The 16909-nt window shown below is 37.3% G+C and overlaps 1 protein-coding gene across 4 annotated transcripts in view; it reads left to right on the forward strand.

Moving 5' to 3' along the window:
• Positions 1-16909, forward strand: part of DGKB (diacylglycerol kinase beta) — a gene marked incomplete at both ends in the record, with an annotated part of 334143 nt that overhangs the window by 119562 nt on the left and 197672 nt on the right. For all 4 annotated transcript variants that reach the window (XM_082014573.1, XM_082014575.1, XM_082014574.1 and 1 more), the window contains 3 exons: positions 2747-2832; positions 5200-5289; positions 7749-7909. In XM_082014573.1, coding sequence (XP_081870699.1) covers positions 2747-2832; positions 5200-5289; positions 7749-7909 — 337 coding nt within the window. The remainder of the gene's footprint in view (positions 1-2746; positions 2833-5199; positions 5290-7748; positions 7910-16909) is intronic.

Raw genomic sequence — 16909 nt, forward strand, 5'->3', positions numbered from 1 at the left:
TAATTTCTGTCAAGGTTATTGACATAATTTCTGTAAATGTTATTGATATAATGGACATTTGTCCTTTGTACTTAATGTTATACTTGTCAAACCACTTGTACTAAGTTCTTCTCCAACAATTTATTTTTTTCAAACCATATAAATATGTTCCGTGGGTAAGAGGTAATAGGTGCTATTAAACCACTGATTGACAAAAGCTATCTTGATAGGCAATACTTACTCTTCAAGTTTTATTAACAAATCTGTCAAATTCTTTCTTTACAATTATAACACTTACTGAGTTTGCATGAAACCTTATAAACAGAAAACCATGTTCCCTTACCAACTCTTAATGTAGGCTGCACATTCTAATTCAATGAATGAGATGTATTTACATATGTAATTATATAACCATATTTAATTTAATAAATTAATTTGCTTTTACAAATATTTATATTTGTTATAGTATATTTATGTACACTATGTTTATATATGAAAATATACAATGTAAGATATACTTTATGTATTCACATATTATATGTTTATATAATGTATGTGTCATTTTTATATTCAAATTTATTAAAGGAAAAAGATATGTGAACTTAATGCTGTACTATGAAACCGTTTGGAAGATTCACTGTGTATGAATATAAAATGCTCCAGAGGAAATATGAATGAAGGTTATTGAGAATTTTTTTCACAATACGGTTTTGGCAGATTTCTCAATCCCACACTTTCTTGGAAAATTATACTTTTTTGATGAAGATTAAATATATTGTCAAAACAAAAAGAATGTTTGGTAGCCATGTAGTGAGGATGCTTGTTTATAAAAAGGAAGACGGAGGCCTAGGTCTATGTTCTACCTATCTGGATCAACGCTAGCATCAACCCTGTATTTTGGTGTTGGTTGGTTGGTTGGTTGGTTGGTTTGTTTGCAGACTTTCTTTTTGACATCTGTTACATGTAGTAGAAATGCTTAAATATTTATAGAAGTTAGTACATTGCCATCACCTCTGGGCTACAATTTTATTTTAAATTAATTTGAAATACCCTCAGTACTGGAAGCAATATAATTACATCTGCTAACTTTCTACAGACCCAACACATTGGGCTGAAGTGGGAATGCTGGTGATGGGAGGCATTTGTCTCTTTGCCAGGTCTTGTGAAGTGACAGAGGTGCACACCTGTGGGCCAGGGCATATCTCAGTGCCCGCTCTTACAGTGGTAGGACGTGACTTCCAGCAGAGGGGCTTTCAGCACATATGCTTATTAGAAGATGTGTTCCCCATGTGTACCCAGTCAGATTTGGCACATGACGTTTTGGATCAGAAGAGATCGTATAGCACTTGTCCTGTGGGTGTGTGAAGTAGAATGTAAGAGGTGAGAAAGGCAAAGCAGGGTTTAATACAGAATGAGTAAATATCCTTCAAACATTGTACTTGACACTTCTAAGAGCTCTTCTAAGCGGAGAAAATTAGAGGGAGTGGGACAACAATGTGATGGGCTTAATTCTGTGTAGCTTTGCTAACCCTGAAATTCTGATTTAAAACTAATAGAACAAAAAGTCATCCTGTCATCTACAGTTTAAATAACATCTTTTGACCATTGTGCTTTCCCTTTCCTTGTCGCATGCTCTTTTTTTTGCTCTGTAGTTTTTGATATGTTCTTGATTTTATCAAGAGGCCTAAAAGAATTTTTAAAACTTTCTAGGGACAGGAACACCATTCTCTGTGCAGCGTGATATCTGTGCAGTGTGATCTCTGGAAATCAGCTTGAATTAAACACTTGCAAGTTATTGTGTATATTTATTTCTATTTAAGAATTTGTGTACAATACAGTAACTGTGCATTTATTAGGAGATTGCAAACTGGAAATCAGAATTATAATATCAGTCACTGTCCATGACTAATTAATAGAATATATGTGTATATGGAGAATACACACACACACACGATAATTCAGCAAAATTAATGGAAAGTTTTTTGCCTAGTCACAATTTATGTGTAAGGACTAATTTCAATATGTGGCAAAAGCTATTCTGAGAAAATGCTTTTTAATTAAAAATATTGCAACTTAGAATGTTTTAATATACCCTCACTTTTCAGCATTATGGAACATTGGTATTGAATGAAGTAGCTAATGATGTGGTGGTACTGTCCAGCACTCAATGGAAATGGAAGCAGAAATGGCCAGGCAAATATTACCAAAGACATTTCAAGTTTTGTAGGATGATGGAATGGGTGCATTCAATCTGATGCTTACTCATTTTGTATTAAACCATGGTGCAGAATTGTTTTTATCAATCAAAAAATGCTCAGCTTTTTATATATTAGTGTACTATCAGAAATATGCTGATTTTATACGTTTTTATAGCCAGCACCTCACAAGGAAATGTTGTTAGCCAGCTTAGACTTTTCTGTCTATAACTACATACCATTTCCAACTAGGTAAACAAAGAATGTTTTCTAACAATAGTTTCAAACAAGTTGAACTGAGACAAAGATTTGGATTAATGATCAGATCCAAGTTATTTCTAGTCTTAGCGCACCATAATATCCCTTGAATTAACAATTTCTTCTTAAACTTTTCAGATAACACAATGTTGAATTGTATTTGTCTAAACAATGAATGCATGAGCAGAGGTGGTTATTATTTCTTGTTCACTTGCCATTTACTATTAAATGAAACGTCTTAAGACATAAAATGTATTCATAATGCACAATGCATTTATGTTAATTAAATAGATATCTTCATTTGCTGTTTTTAGGTTAAATTTTTTCCGAGATGTTCCCGAGTTCAGAGTACTAGCATGTGGTGGAGATGGAACAGTAGGCTGGATTTTGGATTGCATAGGTAATCAATAGCGTTTAAACAGTTTTGCTTGACTCATGTTTTTCATTTTACTGCTTTTCCTTCTTTACCAACATAAGCATACAGCTATTTCAAACAAGGTGTTATTAATTTAAATTTTTTAAATTTATTAGTTTGGGACATGAATGTTTTTAAGGATATTCAAAGTGCAAAGGATATTCAAAATCCCTAGGGAAGTCCAATGTTTGTAGTCCTCTGGATTCCCAGAAACCAAGAAATTTGAATCAATCTGTTTTAATTTCAGTTAAAAGTCTATTCCCCAAACTCAATCAAACCTAAGTTGTTTATTTTAAGACCATTTACCTTTGCTCCTTTGCTTTTTCAGTTACCAAATTTTTGTTTATGCTCCATTATCCCCTAATGGAGATAATGGGATAACAGTCCTTTGAAGAGGACTGTTCTGACAGCCATGCAGATACCTGTGCAGCAGGGTATGTACATCATTTCAGTTTTGGAGTTCTTTCAAGTCAGTTGGCTGTAAAGTCCTCTGTACAAATCATTAGGAAGGCCCAGAAGTCAAGATATTAAGAGACTTAAACTTCTCCAGGCTTATTAGGGAGAATATCTCCCACGCCACATGATCATTTATTTGGCATTAGAGAGGCTGCAGAGAAGACAAGAAAATGGGAACGCGTGACAATGGAAATTAGGAAGGAGATGAAGAGAGGTCAAAAGAATCAACTGGAAGTTTGGATGAAGAGTATTTAAAAGTGTGTGCTTTGCAGGAGATGCAGACCAGAAAACCTTTTAAAGTTCAGAGAAAAGTAACAATGATGTCATGGAGGAATGGGTGACAGCAAAGGCATATTTCTAATCTTGGTTTGAAGAAAACCCCCAACTTTTTGCAAATACAAGCTATTGATTATCACTCTCAAATAGCTTTCAAAATCATGTATCGATGCACATAAATAACAACTGAATTGCCTAAATTTGGAAGGGGTAAAGTTTTGCAGCTGTTAATTGTCATCACTTTTTTTCCATGAAGTCTAAAATGCTATGCAGTTATTTTCTCTTTCAGTGGCATTATTTGAACAAAAGACCGCATTTTGTCTTAATAAAATACTACCTTCTGCAGCAATTTTTGTAGTACAGAACTAAGAAATTTTTTTGAAAATCCAGGATCCATTTGTTTCATAGGTGCAGGAAATAGGTTTTTGGATGCTGTCTTTTAGTGAACAAAGCCCTTTGGCACAAGTTGTGCATATAAAGTTTAAGAAATCACCTGTTTTGAAAAACAAACTCTTTCTAGTTGGATCTTTTCTCCCGTGATCTTCTGATATAAAAAGAATCTTAGCGGAGAGCACAGCAAGAAGAAAAAAAAAAGAAACAAACCATGTAACAAGGAAAAAGGCAATCAATTTTTTTCTCCTCAGTTTGGGATTTTTAAGCTTTTTTTAAATTATTCTAGTAAATGTTAAATTCTCTTAAAGATTTGCATTACATGTGTATTGTAAATGCTGAATCTTCCTAAAGAATTGGAGAGAAATTGATAAATAACAAGATGTCCCTGTCACATCCATTGGATTTATAAACGCCTGATGAGAATTGCTGATAATTGTGCATAGTTCTGTGAACAAAATAGCTGATAATTTAACTATTCAAGTATAACTTTTAAACAAGACATGCTACTCACTCCAATTACATGGGAAAATAGACAAATTACATATTTGAAATATTATACCTGGGTGATATCTGCCCCACTTCCAGCTTTCAGAAAAGCTGTATTCCTTGACAAGGGTTTTCCCATTGGATTTTGAATAGAGACCCTTTAGCCTGAAATACTAGAAAAGTAATGGTAAAGAGTCAAAAGACACTGTGAGTTCATGCATTTCAAAATATTACTTATTAAATACAAAATGTTGACTCAGAGACTTGATCAGATACATCAAAGCTCAGTTTGAATAGCAAATGATGATGATGGGCAAACCCCTGGTGTTAGTTCCAGGGAGTTCTTGGTAGTGGTGCTCATTTCTTGGTGTAGACATGAATCCAGGTGAACACACAATTAAACACGAATTTGGTCACCCAGATGAAAAAGTACAACACGTTCAGTCTTGGAAGTTATTGAGTATCAATATTTAGGAATGTTTATCACATCCATAGGTTACAAAAGTCCTTGTCATAACAATCAAGTAAATTAGGATTAAGGATTGAATATTGACTGGAAAAAGGGGTGCATTATGGAGTGGCTTTGTGAAATGTTTGTTGCTGAGCAAGCAGCATAATCGCATATGCAAAACATGTATCCCTCTCTTTCACTGAAACAAAAAGCTAACACAGTAACTATACCAGTACCATACAATTAGATTTTTTTGTTCCTTAGATATGTTTTTCCTTCTTTATTCACAGAGAAAGCAAACTTGATTAAGCATCCTCCAGTTGCTATCCTGCCTCTTGGGACTGGCAATGATTTAGCAAGGTGTCTGAGATGGGGAGGAGGTAAACACAAATTAAAATACAATGCATTATGTAATTAAAAGGAAAAAAAAACACTTTTGCATCAAAGTCTACTCTCAACATTTGGATTTCTTTTTTTATGATGTATGTAAAGAATCGTTATCACCTTTCCTCTTTTTGGAATTAGCTGTCTGTAAATGTTATTTGAATAATTTTGTAGATATTAGAGGTCATAATCACTCTTCATACCTTGTTTGTAGCTTCTACTGACACCAAAAAGGCTCCAAGGTGCAATGAGAGTAGTATATAGCTATTCAGTTGGCTTTTTACCATCTGTATTGCTGTTATTTCTTTGATCAATACCTTATAAAGGCAGTATTCTTAAATGGATATTAATTGGGGCTGTTCTGAAAGGGTTACTGAAAACAGCTAATAATGTGTTTGGAGTGGTTTCATCTTTTTTAATATTCATAAATATTAAATGAAAAACATGTTTCAGACTCAGACTAGTTCCTTTGATCCACTCCCCTTCTCTTCTACAGAGGGTTCCAGACAATAAGTGCTGTGGTGCTATTTATCAGCAAATGAGAAGGCAAAGAATGCTGAAAGGAGAAAATATGTGAAGTCAAACAGTTAACATCCTTTACATCCTTTCCTGGATGTATAAAGCCTTACTCTCAGCTCCTCCAATAATTTATTTCTATTCAGGATTTGCATTACAGGACAACTTGAAGGAGATGCAAAGAAGACTTGGGCAATACTCAGTGTTTGGTGAAAGCATGTCAGTTTATGGGCTCACAGACAGTTCTATTTCAGGTCTCAGTTGGTTGCTTCAGTTGCGATGTTGTGTGTTTGGAACTTAGCTGTTTATTTGGAACTTCTCAACCTTTGTAGATATCTCTTCCTTATTCTATCTCACCATAGCAAGTTTTTTTCCAAATCTCTATCTTGTTACTAGATAGTCTTTAGCAAATTCTCAATACTTTCTATGCCATAGAACTTCTTTGTTAACCATAAATGTTCTGTCAAATCATTTGAGGAGGTCCTTTATTTTCTCTGTCATGACTGGTGATTTTTTATTCACATAGTCTTAGGAAAGAAAAGAAAACAAACCAACCCAAAACTTAGCCTTGCTCCACTTTCTGAACAGCTCATAGAGTAGAGTCATAGAATAATTCAGATTGGAAGGGGTTGCAGGAGGTCACTAGTCCAAACTCCTGTTCTAAGCAGGCTCAGCTATTGAAAGCATTTGACTACATTAGTCAGGACCTGTCCTTCCATTCACTTCTCTTTATTTACCTTATGTTTTGAGTGGTTCCATCTGGACTAAAGTAGAAAAATACAGTATGAAAATACTCTGTTTTTCATCATTCTTTGCCCAGTTGCTATGTGGTAGACAATGCCATAACACAGATTTTCTGGAACTTCCATAGATGGGAGAGGAAACAGAGCTTTCAAATGGAATTGTGCATGCTGTTGTTATATGGTGGTCGGTAGTAACTAACAAAAACATACTATACAACCATAAAGAAATATGTCAGCAATGGGTTTTGAGCGGGGAGGCTTTGAATGGCTTTGCTTGCTAAAACTGTTAATGACCCAGGAAGTACATATTGCTTGAATATGAAAATTTATTCCTGATTTGAAGAAGGCATGGATCCACAAGTCTTAGTTATCCATTACAAAGTCATTTGGTCTGAATAGTGTTCAGAGTTGATAATGTCACTCAGTAAAATGCCCACACTTTTTACACATGTACACTTGCATACTGTATGTTGTGTATACTCAGGAGTGTGTAAACATTGTAAACAAGTTTGCTACTAAGTTTAGTATACATTGTAGTGAGCTACTACTAGTAGTGAATTACCTAAAGATGTGAGTACTTCTTGGCAAGCAAGAGTAAGATCTCTCTACAGAGCAGGATGAGGCTCATAAAGAAGTTGTTGAAAGATGGAAAAATGTTAGTTCTGCTGATAAGTCATCAGCTGTGGCTTTTAAATCTTGGATTTGTTATACTAAATGACATTGAAACAATTGACAAAAAATAGTAGACAATTTTTAACCTTTAATCAGACAAATCTGTTGTATGTCTTTTCCATAAATTTGAAATCAAAGAAATTTAAGTATTAAGATTAATTTCATAGCAAGAACATGTTGCTAAGTATACCCTTAGCTTTTTGGATAAGTGCTATAATAATTTGGAAAATTCAGGGGATTGTCAAGTTTAGAAGATCAAATTATTTTCTCCAGTATAAGTCTGATTCCCAGTGAAATCTGTAGAATTAATTTGAGTTTACATTAATTTAGCTGAGTGCAGAAATCAGCTTTGTATTATACTCCTTTTAATGACAGGTGCTGCAAAATTATCAATACTTCAAACACAATTCTGGATTTCAGGCCTTATATGCATAGCTTTCATTTTTTCAATCATCTAGAAAGAGAAAGAAAACGGAATGAAACTTTTTTATGTTTGATTAAATAACTTTTTCATGTTTTGCTAGGTTATGAAGGTGAAAATCTGATGAAGATCTTAAAAGACATTGAGAACAGCTCAGAGATTTTGCTGGACAGGTGGAAATTTGAAGTAATACCCCACGATAAAGATGAGAAAGGAGACCCAGTGCCTTACAACATCATCAATAACTACTTTTCCATTGGCGTGGTAAGACTTACGCTTGTCCATAAGTGATTTTCTTTTTCTGTTTTGAATAAATATTTGCATTGCATGTCTTCAAGTGAAGAATTGTTGGCTACAGATCATTTATAATGTTATTTTCCTAGTGAAATGAATACATAGATGAGTGACAGCAATTTACATAAATTTACTTCCACACATTCAAACCAGAATTATTTTTCAGGACTTTCTACCTTCCTATCTATAAAGAAGATATTTGTGTTGTTTCTAATGGTTTGTGAGCCACCATAGCACTAAATTTAGATCATCATTATGAAAGTCTTATAAAAATATAAAGGAAAACTAATCACTTAAGAACTCTAAGTAACCTTTTCAGTTAGTGTTCACATAATCAGAAGTGTTTAAAAGAACAGTGGCATTATTTATTTCTTCAGGGCAGTTTTAAATAATAAAATAGAATAATAATGCAAAAAACCCCACAAGTATCTTGTTGGTTTTGTCTTACTGGGATATTCATAGTTAGAATGAATTATGAGGGAAAGGGGTTTAAGAAGCTCTTTGTGTCCCAGGAACTGCATCTCCAGCTTGTGCTTCTCTATGGTTTTCTACTATGTCTGCTACTCACACTGCACATATGAAGGGAATTAGGCATGTCCAGTCTGACTCTTCAGCCTTTTACTTTGAATATGTTTTCAAACACAAGCAGAAGGGGACTGTGTCGAGGTCTAAATTTCATGGATTGAGTAGTTGATAAATAAGATTTTTAACTTGGACACAAATGAAGTTTAATTAACTTGGGAACATGCCCTCCAATACTTAGTGCTGGCTTTTCTGAAATCAACTTGTTCTACATACGTTACATGAGTTGGTATATTATTTTTTTATAAAAATCAAAATCTACTTTTACATGGTATCTAATTCTGCAATCCAGTATTTCATAATGGTACGTGAAAGTGTTTTCATGGGAAGTACAACACAAAACATTGTAAATCCAAGGAAATTAAGGATGTGTGCTTAGTTTATTTGATCGTTGTGCTTCAGCATTAACAAGGTTCTGCGCCAGCTTTAAATTGTTGATGAAAATTTTACATATTAATTACAATTCTGTAATTTTGATATAGTGCCTATCAGCAACATGCAGAGACAGTCTAGTTTAAAAAAATTCCTTGGCTTCCTGCACTATGTAGTCCTAAATGCTGGAAAAAGCAATTTTAATCAGGTCTCCCCAGGGTTAAGATATTTAAGGAATAAGAAATTGTTGTTGGTTTTTTTTTTGCTTGTATAGTTTGGATTTTAGCCTCTGTTGTTCAGAGCTATTGCAGAGAACCACTAGGTACAACAGAAATTAGTATATAAAAGTACATAAATGCAAAGTATATGCACCTGAACTAATGCAAAATTAAGTTTATAAATAGAAGAAAAAGTGCGAAGGAAAATCTGTGGTTACAGTAAAAAAATACCGTGATCATACCAAAATAACATGATACCCCACCCCTGCACAGGGGGACATATTCATTGACTTTGTCAAAAGGAAGTATCAATGCTAAAGCTCACAGATTAAGAAAGAAAATAGGTGCGTTATACTAAGGAAGCAAGCAAGAAGTGAGAGGGAGGAGGGATGAGATTTTACACCTATATATTGATACAGTGCAATTTAAATGGTTTCTAAAATGTAGAGTACCACCACATGTAAAGACACAGCACAGAAACAGAAAATTAAATGCCAAGTAGGGACATCTGTGAATGTGCTAGGCTTCAGAGAATCCTTTAGCATTATTCAAGGGAAGAAAACAGAATTGCATTCAAGAAAAAAAGTTAAACTGAAATTATACAGTGGCAGGATCATGACTCTATTAAGGACAATGTAAATTACTTGTAGAATACTTCAGGAAAATAGCAGGCTCTATTCTACACACCAGGCTCCACAGAAAACCAAGAGACTCAGTTTTCAGTTGAGACCTTTAAATTCATTAATTTAATAACTGTAAACTTATGATTCTTCACATAATAGAAATGTCAGCAGAAGAAAATTATACCAGGGATGGACAATACAATATGTTGCATTGAGAAAAGCTTCTAAAATTGTAAAATCACATTTTTGGAGGAGTACGATCTGCCAAATTTCTTATATGTGGAAATATATAAAATGCCTGCTTCTCAATTTCATTGGCATGAATAATGGAGAAAATCAGCAATTGGATTTTAGATTTGCTAAAATTGTGTAATTCATATATTACGTAGCATTCATAATAACTCTTGAAAAGTCAGGCAAAATGTTTATCTATGTAAATAAAGTACTAAAACCTGGCAACAACTGAAGTAAGCCTAATTTCATAAAAGCAAAATTGTTTTCAGTATTTGGCGCCTAATACAAACTTTGGCAACTACTGATTTGGGAAAGCAACAATCTACCACCATATTGCTTATACAGTCTGCTGTATATCTTTAGACAGGTTTACTCTTCGCTGGGTAAAGAACTGGCTGGATGGCCGAGCCCAGAGAGTTGTGGTGAACGGCGTTAAATCCGGCTGGCGGCCGGGCACAAGCGGTGTTCCCCAGGGCTCGGTTCTGGGGCCGGTCTTGTTCAATATCTTTTATCGATGATCTGGATGAGGGAATTGAGTGCTCCCTCAGTAAGTTTGCAGATGACACCAAGTTGGGTGGGAATGTTGATCTGCTGGAGGGTAGGAGGGCTCTGCAGAAGGATCTGGACAGGCTGGATCGATGGGCAGAGGTCAACTGTATGAGGTTTAATAAGGCCAAGTGCCGGGTCCTGCACTTGGGTCACAACAGCCCCATGCAACGCTACAGCCTTGGGGAGGACTGGCTGGAGAACTGCCCAGTGGAAAAGGACCTGGGGGTGCTGGTTGACAGCCAGCTGAACATGAGCTGGCAGTGTGCCCAGGTGGCCAAGAAGGCCAACAGCACCCTTGCCTGTATCACAAATAGTGTGGCCAGCAGGAGTAGGGAAGTGATTGTGCCCATGTGCTTGGCACTGGTGAGGCGGCAGCTTGAAACCTGTGTTCAGTTTTGGGCCCCTCATTACAAGAAGGACATTGAGGTGCTGGAGCGTGTCCAAAGAAGGGCAACAAAGCTGGTGAGGGGTCTGGAGCACAAGTCTTATAAGGAGCAGCTGAGGTAACTGGGGTTGCTCAGTCTGGAGAAGAGGAGATCTACAACTACCTGAAAGGGGGTTGTGGCGACGAGGGTGTTGGTCTCTTCTCCCAAGTAACCAGTGATAGGACGAGAGGAAATGGCCTCAGGTTGTGCCAGGGGAGGTTTAGATTGGATATTAGGAAAAATTTCATTACCGAGAGAGTGGTCAAGCATTGGAACAGGCTGCCCAGGGAGGTGGTGGAGTCGCCATCTCTGGAAGTGTTCAAAAAACGTGTGGATGTGGCGCTTCAGGACATGGTTTAGGGGACATGGTGGCGCTGGATTAATGGTTGGACTTGATGATCTTGAAGGTCCTTTCCAACCTAGTGATTCTGTGATTCTGTGATATGCTTATACACCATTACTTACCAGTCCATAGCTGCTGATATCCAAGAATATAACTAGAGTCAAACCTATAGCAAAAAAAAAAAACAGAACAAACCAGTGCCACCTACAAAGTTATATTAAGAGAAACCAAAAGGATTGCTATCATAGATGATGTTATTCATAAAACCGTAGAAAATCACTGAGTCATCTATCCATTCTTCTCCCTAAAGTAGCATCAGTTACATTTGCCACATGTCAGTTCCTGACAGATGTTAATCTAGTTTGTCTCTAGAAACTCCCGATAAAGGAAATTTCTTTATTTTCCTGTGAGGACCTACTGTATTACTTTGTTATCCTTACTCTGAAATTTCTTCATCATACCTAACCTGAGTAGTCTTTGTGTAGCCGGGGCCCAGATCATTTTGCCCTGTACAGACTGGAGAAGGAAAACAAATTATTCCATTCCTCTGCTAAAGTACTTATTGCCTACTAAAAGATCTGTCAGATCATGCCTTAGTCTTATGTTCTGTAGCCCTTCTATCTCCAATTTCTTCAACCTTTCCTCACAGAAAATGTTTTCTATACATCTTTTATCTGTGTTCAGATAGAACATGAGAATTCAGTCTAATTACTCCCTTTGGTCTGTATCTCTCTGGAACCATAGTGCTCCCAATCAGACACATGTTGCATTTGGTGTCTTATCAGCACTGAGTGGAAAAAAGGAATTAAGTCATGTCTTGCAGAGAGTACTTTTATTAAGAAAAATTAATTTTCTTAATATTAGCAAGAATTTCTTTATTCATATTTGTCTTGTGATTAATTTTTAATTTCAATATTCAAGTATTCTGAACAATCACTACCTCATATCTCATTTGGGTTTTTCATAGGTGATTCTTCCTGCCAATATGCAGAAACTTACGCTTTAGACCTTCTTTTAATTTTTACTTTCTCCAAGGCACTGTGAAAACTAATAGTAACCTACAACATATTGCACATTGCCTCACAGATTCATGCCAAATAATAAGCACAGTCTCTAATCTGATATGAACAGAACCTACCATATGAATTTTGTAACAGTAGGGCAGAAATTGTGTCTGGCAACAAATAATCTCAATGTATACTTGGAAAGGCCAGGGGAGTAAAACTCAATACAATTGTGCTTGACATGGAGCTCTTACTGCCTTAGGACCATAACTCAGGTTGGAAGGGATTGCAGGAAGTCATTAGTCCAATCTCCTGTTCTAAGCAGGGTTAGCTATGAGAGCAGTTCACATTGCTGAGGGCTTTATCCAGTTGCGTCTTAAAAACCTCTGAGGATGGCGATGGCTCAACCTCCCTGGGCAACCTGTTCCGGTGCGTGACTGTCCTTATGATGAAGATGTTTTTCCTTATATCCAGTCTGAATCTCTCTTCTTTCAACTTACATTCTTTTTCTCCCATCCTCCTGTTAGATGCTACTCTGAAGAGCCTGGCTTTGTCATCTTGATAACCTCTTCACAGGTACCTGTGGGCTGCTATTAAATCTCACTGAAGTCTTCTCTTCTAGCCTGTGAGCCAGCTCATCCAGCCAGTCTTGTTTTTAAGCTATGTTCCACCAATCAAGACCATAATATCCCAACGTGGATACAAGAATGCTGGAGTAGACAGTGTTCAAAACCTCACTGAAGTTGAGCATGACATCCACTGTTGTCTCCTCATCTACAAATTTAGTTGTTTTATCATAGAAAGCAATCAGGATGCAATTTTCACATTGGGAGGAAAATGATGCACTAAGTTGAAAAGGAATGTTTGACAGTAGCATGTGCATCTGAAAAGTTTGATTAGTATGTTCGAGTCAAAAAAGGCATTTTTTCTACAGCAGTCTTGGAGCTCTGATATGTATGTATGTGTACTACGCTATGTATAAGTACAGGGAAAAAGTAAGAAGCAAAGTAAAATGTAGTAGCTGAATGAGTATGTGCAATGTTCAACCTGATGAAAGCACAAAGCACAGAAGAACCATACAAAGTGTAAGCCAAGCTGTGCAGCAGTTTCCAAGCAGGAGTTAGAAAACATCTAAGAGTAATGTAGAATAAGATGAAAGATTTTTCAAGTGCTCGCATCCATCATTCTGTCAAGATGGCAAGATACCAGGAGAGAAGTTCCATCTGCTTCCCAGTAATACTGGAGTCACTGAAACAAGGTGAATATCTGTGAAAAATGCGTATTAAAACAGTCAAGTCATATTTGCTTTAAAAAACAAAAACACACCACCCGCACCTCCCAAAAAACAAAACAAAGACCCCTCCAAAATATAGTAGGGACACCTGAAAATGGAAGCTTGTTTTGGAAATTCACAGATTCAGTGAGCTGGACAAACATAACTGATAATATTGGAGCACACACAAGCAGGGCAGTAAAAAATCAGGCTAACTGTCAGACAGTGGCAAGTACAATTACTGACGTATTTTGGAGAAAATAAAAAGTTCTACACAACCTACTTTAATAGTCATAGATTCATGTAGTAGGTTGGTATTATCACAGTGATCATCAAAGACAGAGTTCAGTACTGTTAGTATTGGTGTGTTATCACAGGCTATTCTGGACAGTGGACTTGCAATGCATTTCTGCAGTTGCTACAGTAATGGAATTTCAGTCATGTCACATCATTTAGCTAACTTGCTGATATAAACTATTAAAGGGAGTGTGCGTACAGAGTATGTCAGCTCATGCATAGTATTTGTGATGGTTAGCCTTTTCCCTGTGGATAAAATAAGATAACTCACTCTACTTTCTTTAAGCATTCAGCTGCTTACCATTAACGGTCAGTCAACATGTATGTGTAGACAGTTACTTCAGATAAACTTGTGTACTGTAATATCGCTGCACATCTGGTTTATTTTATTGTAGCTATTTTCCATGTCTGTATCCCAGACCTGTATTAAAAAAAACCCACCTCACTAATCAATTATATATCATGCTATCTTAGCATAGAGAAATATTTTCACAAAATTCAATAATAACCTTTCAGTTCAATGCTTGAACTTAAAATAAAACAAAATTTTAAAAAAGAACGTAAACTCCAACCAACCAATCAATCAAAAAAACCTCCAAACTAAAACCCCACATACTCATGAGTATGCCAACACTACTCTAAGTGGCAAAAATAAGAGAGGAAAAAGTGGGTATAGATACCCCCAAAACTAAACCCTATTTTTGAAAATAGTTGCTCACAGGTCTAATCTCTGATCTTGCCAGGATCAGACTATGTTCACCAAACAGTCATGCAGTCACAACAAAGCATAAATACACTTTATTAATTATAAAACGTACTAGTGGATGGGCATATATTCCATGAAATTCACAATAAATGTACCCAATTCGAATACATACAAAACAGATAAGCATGGAAGATGGTAAAATACTCATTTGCTGAGTGAGACCTGAGCAGTAGGACATGGAAGATGAATGACCAACAGACAGTGAGGCAAAGTTTTGCATAAAACCAAAAAAAACACAAAAAACAACTTCAGAACAGTCTTTGTTATCTTGAGAAGGACTTGCATCTGCAATATCATCAAACCACATAACAGCATGGTCAAAAATTTTACATAATGCTAAGATGTAAAGAAACAATCCTTTTAAGTTTAGGGAAAAGTAGCTTACTTGTCAAGCAAATTTAGTTAGATAATAATCAATTAAAATGGAGAGACTGTCAAGGCTATGCATCTTTTATGGGGAAGTTCTTAAAAAGTGTTAAATATGTAGGGAAGTTAGGATGCTTGTTTTTAGTGTTTCTCAAATGATTGTCTCAAAGGGACACAAAATGGGTATTTTGATAAAAGCTTTCTCAAAGAATGCCTGTCCTGGTTTCAGCCAGGATAGAGCTGGTTTTCTTCACAGAAGCTAGTGTGAGACTGTGTTTTGGATTTGGGTTGAGAAACTGTTGATAATGTGCTGATGTTTTGGGTTGTTGCTGAGCAGTCAAGGACAGCCCAGCTTCTCGTGCTGGCCTGCAGCGAGCAGGCTGGGGGTGCACGGGGAGCTGGGAGGGGACACAGCCGGGACAGCTGACCCAGGCTGGCCAAAGGGATATTCCCTACCATCCGACATCATGCCCAGTACATAAACTGGAGTTGGCCGGGGGACGGAAATCGCTGCTCGGGGACGGGCTGTCGATCACGGGGTGGTGAGCGATCGCTGTATTGGGCATCACTTGTTCTTGTACATTCCTTTGTTGGTATTATCATTGTTGTTCCCTTCTTTCTTTCTGTCCTATTAAACCGTGTTTATCTCAACCCACAAGGTTTTTCCTAATTCTCTCCCCCGTCCCACTGCGGGAGGGGGAGTGAGCGAGCGGCTGCGTGGTGCTTAGTTGCCGGCTGGGGCTAAACCACGACAGTCCTTTTTGGTGCCCAACGTGGGGCACGAGGCTTGAGATAATAACGGTTGCAGGTCACAATATCAGTTTATTTGATTTGCATCATGCTCTCGTCTTTGCTGTACATGTTAAGGATCGGTGTTGGTTTCTGCGGGCTGCTGTACTCTGCGATGATTAGTAATGTCTCACCTGTGAATTTTGTTTTTAGAACACTGACCTTGAGCTTAATGTGGTATCATCTGAGCTCTGTACTAAAGCCGTTACTGTATTTTGGCTACTGTCTTGTGGAGATGATTAGCCATTGTACTTTCAATTATACAATTGAAAGGCTTTTTATGGAGGAAATGCAGAATGGTACCTTTGCTACCTTCTATCATAACGTTTCCTCCTTCATCACAGTAATTTTTCAGTATTTTGAACACCCTTGGCTAGTTATAATACCTCTATTGCTACTTCTGGGGAACATGGTTTCGGTTTTGTCTAAGGTTGGCAAGCAATTTAAGAATATCACCCGGAGATCTGCCCCAAGGCTGGATAGTTATGAATGGCAGGGTGTGTGGAACAGCATGGGCAAATGCCTGGGGCGGTGGGCACCTCCGGTGTTTTGGAGCTTCACTCCCGAACAAGTGCAGAATCCTGATAAACTAGCAGAATATTTGGAAGAAGTATGCTGTCAGCCTGGCAGCTCCAAGGAGACACAAATCATTGCCATGTGCTGGGGCCTGGCCCATGCCTACCGAGCCCTATTTAACACTATGCAAAGGGGAGAGAGGCTCTCTGAGTCTGATGGCAATGTGGCAGGCACTGTGGCTACTCCAACCCCTGTGGCAGGCACTGTGACTACTCCAACCCCCACGGCGGGCACTGTAGCTACTCAGACTGTTGCAGCTGAACCAGAGAACCAGCCCATCCCGGTATCAGTTGCCCCTGTACAAAAGAAGAAATCTTGGAAGCGGAAGTCAGCTCGTTTAGTAAGGGAGGAGGAAGATTCTGCTAAGAAGGAGCCAGAGGAAGAGAGTGAGGAGGCAGAGTGCTCTGAAGCAGGGCCATCACAAGCACGGAAGAGGGAAGAGAGCGAGTCATCACTTGAAGAGGAGGAAGAGGAAGAACTCATAAAAGAGACGGTAACTACCCGATCTCTATCCCTGAGTGAACTGCGAGATATGCGAAAGGATTTCAGCCGT

This window comes from Phaethon aethereus (assembly GCF_964289735.1).
Source record: "Phaethon aethereus genome assembly, chromosome: 2".
NCBI lineage: Eukaryota > Metazoa > Chordata > Aves > Phaethontiformes > Phaethontidae > Phaethon > Phaethon aethereus.